Below are 9,621 nucleotides of genomic sequence, written 5' to 3' on the forward strand. Positions count from 1 at the left end.
ATTTTTTATTCGTATTTTGCGTATTTTTATCTCAAGCCAGTATATTCATACAGTAACAGCCTGCTAATCTAAACCTTTTTTTGTCAGCATTCAGCCTCATTATTGTACATTGGCAGTTACTTAATGGTATCTACTATTGCAATTAAATCTGACTATTTGGAAGAAATGAAAAACACACTAGCAAATTATAGAGTGTGAACACTAAATCTAAACTATAACTGAAGAAAAAAATCTATTGCTCTCTACTTGTTTTACTAGCAAATTTCAGTCATTTTAAGTTATTGTAAACTATCTAATAAAATTTGGTCATGATTTTAAAAAATACTATTCCATTCACATAAACAGGGCTATACATCCTCCAAGGTGTTTACCAAATTGTTTCAAATTATAGAGTGTGAACACTAAATCTAAACTATAACTGAAGAAAAAAATCTATTGCTCTCTACTTGTTTTACTAGCAAATTTCAGTCATTTTAAGTTATTGTAAACTATCTAATAAAATTTGGTCATGATTTTAAAAAATACTATTCCATTCACATAAACAGGGCTATACATCCTCCAAGGTGTTTACCAAATTGTTTTGGCATTCAAACTATTCCATTCACATAAACAGTGCTATACGTCCTCCAAGGTGTTTACCAAATTGTTTTCCTTGGGCATTCATTTGTTTATAAACCCTTAGGCTGTAATGGAAACTCTACTGCATGTGATTTAAATACCACCTTAGCAAGGAGATCAGATGCAGTTGTGTTGTGAAGCCGTTGTCTGACAAAGAGCCCCAGAAAACAAAGTCCTTCGTATCCACAGAACCACAGCAATTCAGCCTTCCCCACTGTGTCTGGCAGATCCCTCTACTGCGTGTCAGGGAATTCCTCCAGGGCTCAGGGACCCTGGGTGGGTGCGCTTGCTGGCACAGCAGAAGGCTGGTGGCCACAGCCCCCAGTGACAGGCACAGAGTGGGTGACAGACCCATGTGGGTACAGAAGAGATCCTCTGCCTCCTGCTGAGGAGCTCCTGGTGTTCCTGCCTCCGTGATCTGTATGGAGATTTCCTGCAGTAGTGGTGGTATCAGTGAACATAAGATGACTTTAACCTGAAATGCTGTGAGAAAATTTTACTCATTCTTAAAATTTTGAAGTTAATAACTTACAAAAATATACAGAATGATATAGAACTATAAACTTGATCTGTAACTGAAATGAATGAAAAATGCCTTCTAAATATTTTTATTCTTGCAGATGACAGTCATGTCGCATTCCAAGGATCTCAAGGACGACTTCCACAGTGACACTGTGCTTTCCATCTTAAACGAACAGCGCATTCGGGGTATTTTATGTGATGTCACCATAATTGTGGAAGATACCAAATTTAAAGCCCACAGTAATGTGCTGGCAGCTTCAAGCCTTTACTTTAAAAACATTTTTTGGAGTCGTACTATCTGTATTTCAGGTCATGTACTGGAGTTAGATGATCTCAAAGCTGAAGTGTTTACAGAAATACTGAATTACATCTACAGTTCCACAGTAGTTGTTAAGAGGCAGGAGACTGTAACGGACCTTGCGGCTGCAGGGAAAAAACTGGGAATATCATTTCTAGAAGATCTTACAGATGTAAACTTTTCGAGCTCCCCCTGCCCCTACGCATACAGTGTTAGTGAAAAAGGGACTGTTAAAGAGGAAAGACATGAAAAGAGACATGAAGACTCTGCTGTGACAAATGGACCACGAATTACAAATGCATTCTCAATTTTTGAAACAGAAAACAGTTTGTTTTCTCCACTTGACTTGAGGGCCAGCTTTAAAAAGGTGTCTGACACGATACAAGTTCCCAACCCCAGCCTCGACAGAAGCAGCGTTTCCAAGGATGCTGAGACAGCCAGTACCCTGGCTGAACACTCCTATGCGGTTTCTTCCGGGGGAGATACTTCACAAGGAGCACCTTTTGTTGAGCCAGACAGCAGCCCTTCATACAGGGCAGGTGAGGGCCACTATGAAAGTCACCAAGCCACCCCAGTCATTCAGCAGGGAAAACAAGCAGGTAGTACTCCTAAGCCTGCCTTTAAGCCCCAGGGTACTGGTTTGGCTGTAGCAAAAGTACCAGTCTCTACAGTAACCACTACAGAAGCCCAACACAAAACAGTTACTGATCAGACAATTACTTCCTGTCCAAAACCTCAAAATCAAGCAGGAGATTTCCCTTTACCCAGAGAAGAGGAAGATAATTCTGCTAGCATCTCTGGATCTGGGACAACTGTTGTTCCACCTGTTTACAATTGTAACTCTTGTACAAAATCATTCAACGACAGGGCGTCACTCACTGCTCACCTTCAGCTCCATTCAGAGCATCAGGAAACTTTCATATGCAAATACTGCAGCAAGCAATTTGCAAATCTAAATGTACTGGAAAGTCATGAACAAGTCTGCAAAAGATCAAACAGCTTATCGGTTCACAATGCAAATGAACAGAATTTTGCAGATAACTATACTGCTCCAGAGGGAAGGAATGAAAGTTCTTATACAAACACAGAGCCTCTGTTGCCTGAAAACAGCATCACTGATTATTCTAATGCAAACTGCACTTTACCAGAAACAGATCATTTGGTTAAAGTCGTTGATGGGCAGATATTATACACTTGCATCGTTTGCAAACGTAGTTATGTGACATTGTCCAGCCTTCGAAGACATGCAAATGTGCATTCCTGGCGAAGAACATACCCTTGTCACTACTGCAATAAAGTGTTCGCGCTGGCCGAGTATCGCACCAGGCACGAGATCTGGCACACCGGAGAGAGACGGTATCAGTGCATCTTTTGTCTGGAGACTTTCATGACTTACTATATACTGAAAAATCATCAGAAGTCTTTCCATGCCATTGACCATCGTCTGTCTGTAAACAAAAAGACAGCCAACGGAGGTCTGAAATCGAGTATGTACCCGTACAAACTGTATCGGCTTTTACCTATGAAGTGCAGGCAGCTGCCTTATAAGTCCTACCGAAATTCTTCGTATGAAAATGTTCAAACAAGTAGCCAGGGTAATGAGACTGCTTCTACTAACTGTTTTATTCCAAGTACTCTTAGCTCTGAGCTACCACCACTGAATTTTCAACATAGTATAATAGCAAACAACAGAACTCTTGCCTTGGATACATCTTCATGTAACGATAAAGCATCTTCCACTAATACTCAGAATTCTTCCTCTTGGGGAGCAGGTATCTTAAATTCTGACTTGCAGAGGGACTTTTTCACAGCTGAAAAAAGAGTTTCCACTGCTGCCAATGACTCTGGTTCTCAGGAGCGTGATTCCTCAGCTGTATCTTCAACTACTGTGAATGAAAATTCAACCTCTGTCATCAGTTACAGCAGTTCTGCACCCTCTGTTATAATGCACAGTAGCAGAGTTTCATCAGTCATAATGCACAGTAAAACAGTCACTTCTATAGAAAACAGCAAGACAGAATCATCAAGTAACCTGCCCAGTCAGTCTGTGGGTGATGACAGTAAGTGTGGGTCAGATAATTATGGGAAGTGCATTACAAAATCAAAAACTGTTAAGGAGAAAAAGAAAGCACTGCTGTACAGCCGGGCAGAAGCAGCTGAGGATACACAGCACATCACAGGACCTGGAGGTTCATCTAGCAAAACAACAAATGCTGTCCAAGAATCGAGTAAAACCGAGACGTACATTGCAAAGCCTGCCTTACCCGGGACGTCCACGGACAGCAACGTCGCGCCTCTGTGTCAGATCACCGTAAAAATCGGGAACGAAGCTATTGTAAAGAGACACATATTAGGATCTAAGCTGTTCTGTAAAAGGGGTCGAAAATCTAAACATGAGTCCAAACAGGACAGTCTAATTGAGGAACCAGAAATGGAGGTAAAAGAAAGAAGCCAAACTAGACTCCATAGCTCAGAATGCCTGGAGCTGACAGAAATGTGTGATGATCTAAGTGACCAGGACTCCAGTGATAAACCCTGGAGACCCTATTACAATTACAAACCAAAAAAGAAATCCAAACAGCTAAGAAAAATGAAAAAGACCAAATGGAGGAAAAAGCACGGGAGCAGGAGCCCCATTATGGAAAGCCACAACACATGCAGTCGAGAGTACGTGCTCAGGAATTCTCCTGAGGAGAAGACAGTCAGCCAAGAAGAGAACGCAGAAATGCCCAGTCTTCATTGTGAGCTCTGTGAAGGAGATCAGTCTTCCACAGCAGAAATTCAAGAACACATACACTGGCATGGAGCTACTTCAAAGCCTTACAATTGTAAGTTATGCCAAAAACAATTTCCAAGTCCATCCAGTTTAAAAATGCATATGAGGTGTCACACTGGGGAAAAGCCCTACACTTGCAAAACCTGTGGTAAATGTTTCTCAGTTCATGGAAATCTGCAGAAACATGAACGCATCCACCTGGGTGTCAAAGATTTTGTCTGCCAGTACTGTAATAAGGCATTCACTTTAAATGAAACACTCAAAATACATGAAAGAATTCATACTGGAGAAAAACGCTACCACTGTCAGTTCTGCTTCCAGAGCTTCTTGTACCTTTCTACCAAAAGGAACCACGAGCAAAGGCATGTGCGTGAGCATAATGGGAAAGGATACGCTTGCTTCCAGTGCCCCAAAATTTGCAAGACAGCAGCTGCTCTGGGAATGCACCAGAAGAAACATCTATTCAAAAGTCCACAAGATAGAAAAGAACAGTTTTGCAGTGAAAGCACTAAACTTCTGGAAAATCCACATTTCCCTGGCTCAGAAGGAAGCGAAGTAAAAAATACGCAAAATGCAATTCCAGAAGTTATACTCTGAGTAACAATTGTGCAAAAGAGAAGAAAAACCCAAAACTATATATTGGAGAAGATACAGATGCATTGAATGGGGAAACATCTCCACATCTCAAACTAGTGTCATTTACTAAGATCATATTTCTTCATGTGTGTCAATATATGCAAAAGAAGGAAAAATAACAGAGAAAATCTAGTATTTGCAATAATACAAATTTAATGTGAAACACCCCAGATACTTTGGCCACAATAGACTCTTAACATAGAGAGAAAGAAAAAAAATGACAGCAAAACCCTTCTACTTCACATTACAGTAAACTCAGTCACTGAACTATTTTACAGTGCTGATTTTGAGACAGAATTGTTCTAGGCAAAAAAAAATAAGTAGGTTCATGGTATGTTCTGTAGAAGGATTTTTTCTGCAGAAACCATATATTGCATTTTTTTATCAAAGTAATGTGTTTATAAAGGAAATAATTGTAATCTAGTGTATTCTAAAGTGAAGGTGGAAAGTGTTTCATGGGCTCAGGTGTGCTGAAGTACAGTTGAGTTCTGCCATGCTTTTCTGTAATTCAACATTTACAAAACACATTCAGGACTTAAAGCTACTCTTTTCCTTTCCATATTCAGTTTTGTAGTTACCATAATCACTGTTAAGTCTGAGTGCTTGTGTCAATAGTATTCCAGATTTATGATATCTCTGAGACATTTAATAAAGATTCGGTGGAACTTGCTATAGCCAGTCTTCCAAACTGCATAAATCCCCATGTCAGTGGCCTGGAGAGCTGTTCAGGTGCATTGGTCTAAAGAAAGTTGTTCTCATGAAACAGCTTAGCTTAAATGATTCCTGTATAGAAACATCCACCTCCTGGTGGGTCTGCAACTCCTGTCTTCTAGAAATACCATTCTTCTTAGCAGAAGAAGAGGAAGTGTAGACAGTCTTCCTCCTCATCCTGGAATAATGCCTGGACACAAACAACAGAGCAACTCCCCATAAATACTTCAGTTTTGAGAAGAGTAGGTGAACACTCTGATTCTTGCTTCCATATCCCTGAGGCAATCAATCCCTGTGTATAAAAAGCGATAGGTCCAGTTTGTGGGGTTCCCTGTCATCCCCATGCCTTAAATGCAACATTTAACCTTCAGATATCCCTTCTCAGTGATCCCACCAATTATGCCAACATCTGACCCCAGGCAGGCTTTGTCGCAGTGTCCCGTGCCCAGCACAGCAGGCCTGGAGCAGAGAGGTGCCTGGAATAGGTTGCTGGAGGAAGGAGCATTGACCTTTCTGCCTCCCTCATCCTGCCACACCAAGAGGTAATGCTGAGCCTTAGGGCTCACAGTTAGCCAAGTGTCGGTAGAATGGGCTTCTGAAAGACATCACCAAAATACTGAAATTAGTATTGTGTTGTGAAAAGGTGATTAGTTCTAACTGAGATGTTGAGTCAGAGCAGGGGTATGCCTACAAGCTGCATTTTATATGATAGGGCTCTGTTGTACTGTTTTGGCATTTCCAATTAGTCATGTATGTTCATCCCTGTGAAGTGTTAAGAAATTAAGTCAGGATAAGGGTTGGTGATCCTCAACGTCCTTCTACGTGGTGGTTCACAGTTTGTTACTTAACTTTGTCTTCTTGAATATTTTAAAAGAAAATATAGCTTGAGTACAATAAAACTACAAACGAAACGATAATACAGTATAGATTAAGTCGTAATATAGTCCACTTACTTATTCTGTCACTGGTGAATGCTGTGAGCCCCTTGAGAAGTTCTGGCTTCATGGCAGCTTTGGTTCCGTTTAAATAAGGATAACAGAATAATAAACACAGGAGAGTATAATGATGTTTTTATGAAAGTACACAAAGATATCTTCTAAGTGGACTTGTATGATGATAAATATAGACCAAAGCAAATAAGGTAGAATATTTATAAATACAAAGATGATTTTACAAATATTTTCTATAACTATATAGTTCATAAGAAAATTATTGGTAGCTTGTGTTAGGTTTGGGGGGATTTGTATATTTTGATAAAAACACAACTTTGTAACTCTGTATATTATCTACAGTTTATAGCAAAGCAGTTTTAAGATGGCAATGTCATGTTTATAGTTCAATTGTGGCATTTTTACTACAAGTAACATGTTGCAGTAATGAATCAAGTATTAATGACCAAATTAGAATTAAAGTAAGTGTAAGAGAAGGTAAATACTATACGTTGTCAAAGACTGTAATTTGCTACATAATCGCATCTGTATTTTTGTTTAGAAGAAAATATTAAATGCAGATGTTAAGGATTGATAAAGAGTCTAATTTTATTTTTAGAGAGAGTGATTATAACTCTGTTTTTGCTTAATTAAAATAACATCTTCCTATTTTTCTGTAAGTCTCTCCATTTTTTAAATTGTTTTAATACTGACATAATCTGTGAGATCCAGAGATATAGATCCTCTAATAGTTATTTTGTTAGAAGATTAAGCAACACAGTTACCAAACATTCCCCTCACTAAGGTCAAAATGGTGAATTGAGAACGTGCCAGAGCTCAAGGGAAGTGATGGTATCCCCTGGCATGGGATGGGGTGAACACAGTGCTCAGCAGAACAGAATCTTTCTGCTCAGTATATCTGAGGACTTGCACAGGTAAACTGTGTTTAATTCTTTGCAACATATTAAACGTGTTCATGAGGGCCTGAAACTTGAAAAATACTTCCCTTTTCAATTCTGATAGTCCCCTTGCAGTATAGACAGTGTATTTTACACACTGTACTTCGGATTTTTGGGGACTCAAGAAACATATTTCAAAACGCAAATATCCAACTGCATATGGAAATCTGAATATGCATACAAACCAGAAGATTGTGCATATTCAAAGTACTTCCCCCTTCAGCTAGGTGTCACTCGTCTGTAACCAGCATTGAAAATTACATGTAAGCTAAATGATGCACGTTATTATGGGATAGTTCTCAGGGGAGATGTATAACTAAAAAAAAATTAGAAGTTTCTGCATATAACAAACACATTTTTTTCTTTATTTCACATGCTAATTAAAATGACAAGTGGATGATCCCAAAGTTTGTGCAGCTAAACAAAATGTTGTTCAGTCCTCATTTATGACATACCCAGAATTGTTGTCTTCTGTGCAGTGGGATAACATGACACAGCTAAACTACAGGCAGAAGCGTATGAAGTAAGCCACTACGAGTCATCTTCACTGTTATTTGTTCTAAATTTCCTTAATATAGCAGTTATCACTGACAATTCAACACCTTGGCTATGAAGTCATCTCACAAGAGCACAGATCTCCCTTGTTACATGGTCATTGTTAACTGAAGAAATCTTTCCCCTGAGTTTGCAAGGTAGCACACCAGTGTTTGTTTTAACTATGTCCTTAGCTGGACAGATCTACATGTCATACAGGTGCTTCTGGAATGTAGTTTTATGCAATTAAAACTATTCTGAAGGCTTTTTTGAAAATAAAAAAGAGTGTCCGGAATCAGAAAATGGCAAAACTCAAAGTTGAATTGATAATGTTGACAGAATCATAGAATTTTAGAGGTTGGAACAGACCTTACAGATCATCCAGTCCCAGCCCCTGCCATGGGCAGGGACACCTCCTCACTAGATCAGGATGCTCAAGGCCTTATCCAGCCTGGCCTGCAACACCGGGAGGCTTGGTGCAGCCACCACTTCCCTGGGCAACCTGTGCCAGTGTCTCACCACCCTCACAGGAAAAAACGTTTTCCTAATATCCCTCCCCCAATCTGAATCCATTACCCCTTAACAGACACAATACTAAACACAGATAGGTCTGTGTTTCAAAGAAAGCTGATGCTAAGTTAAAACAGTAAACCCCGACTGTAGTCATAACTTCTGATCGGAGTATGGAAGCAGTAGAATTACATGCTTTGACTTTTAAAATGTGGTAACACACACTTCAAGCACACACCTCTGTTCTCAGAGTGCTACCCTGCTGCTTTCTCAGATCAAAGCTCCGACGCTGCCCGGGTGAGCCTCAGTTCACCAGCCACTGGCCAGACAGGGCAGCCAGCCTAGACAGCCAACTGTAGATAATCCTCAATTTGTACTGTAGAGGAACCTCTCATTTCCAACAGGTTAAAATTTAGCTTATGCAAACTCCTGTCTTTGTGCAGGTTTAGGTTTTGCATGCAAACAAATACACTCATTACTGGTATGATGAAGCAGTTTATTCCCCACTATCCTGCTTTCCACTGCCTTTAAACACCATCTGTCCTCCCCCAACCACAGTGCAGAGCATGGGGATGAGGAAGGAATGTCACCACAGCCGAAGGAGCAGCAGGGGAGAAGTCAGATGTAGAAGAAGTCATGAAGAAATGAAGTGCAGCAGTGCCTGACTGTCAGATTGTATGGCAATGGCAAGACTTGGGCAGAAATAAAAAATGGCCAGAGCACCACAGCAGGGCACTTCAGTTCGAGGCAAATGACTCATGCTGGCGTGCAACTTCTCTTTACTTCAACAGAAGAACAGACGAAGAGAGATTTTTAGCTGTTTGAACAGAGCTTTTGAGGTGTAGAGTGAAGAATCCTAGCCCTATACTGCTGTCTGAAACAGCTTTAGTCTTCTTTTAGGATACGTGAGTCACTAAAGGCTTGCACCAGACTCTGCCCACGAGGCCTGGATGTACCCTCAGCCCACCCCTCAGCGATGGTCACCGTGGTCTGGGGGTATCCGCCGATCTTGGCACCATACTTGGGATGGATGAGGTCAATGGCAAATTGCTTGAGCTGGTAGTTGTTTAGGAGGGTGTCTATTTCAGTCAGCTCCAGCAAGGGGACCTGTATCTCCTTTCGGGTCTC

General features: G+C 40.5%; 1 protein-coding gene across 1 annotated transcript; it reads left to right on the forward strand.

Annotated features, from left to right (window-relative positions):
• Positions 1-1,238: 1,238 nt before the first annotated feature.
• ZBTB38 (zinc finger and BTB domain containing 38) lies at positions 1,239-4,949 on the forward strand. Its single transcript, XM_009082021.1, has one exon. It carries the CDS (start codon positions 1,239-1,241, stop codon positions 4,809-4,811), a length of 3,573 nt encoding a protein of 1,190 aa, XP_009080269.1. The 3' UTR covers positions 4,812-4,949.
• The last annotated feature ends 4,672 nt before the right edge of the window (positions 4,950-9,621 follow it).

The sequence above is a fragment of the Acanthisitta chloris genome, unplaced genomic scaffold, assembly GCF_000695815.1.
Source record: "Acanthisitta chloris isolate BGI_N310 unplaced genomic scaffold, ASM69581v1 scaffold13789, whole genome shotgun sequence".
Lineage (NCBI taxonomy): Eukaryota > Metazoa > Chordata > Aves > Passeriformes > Acanthisittidae > Acanthisitta > Acanthisitta chloris.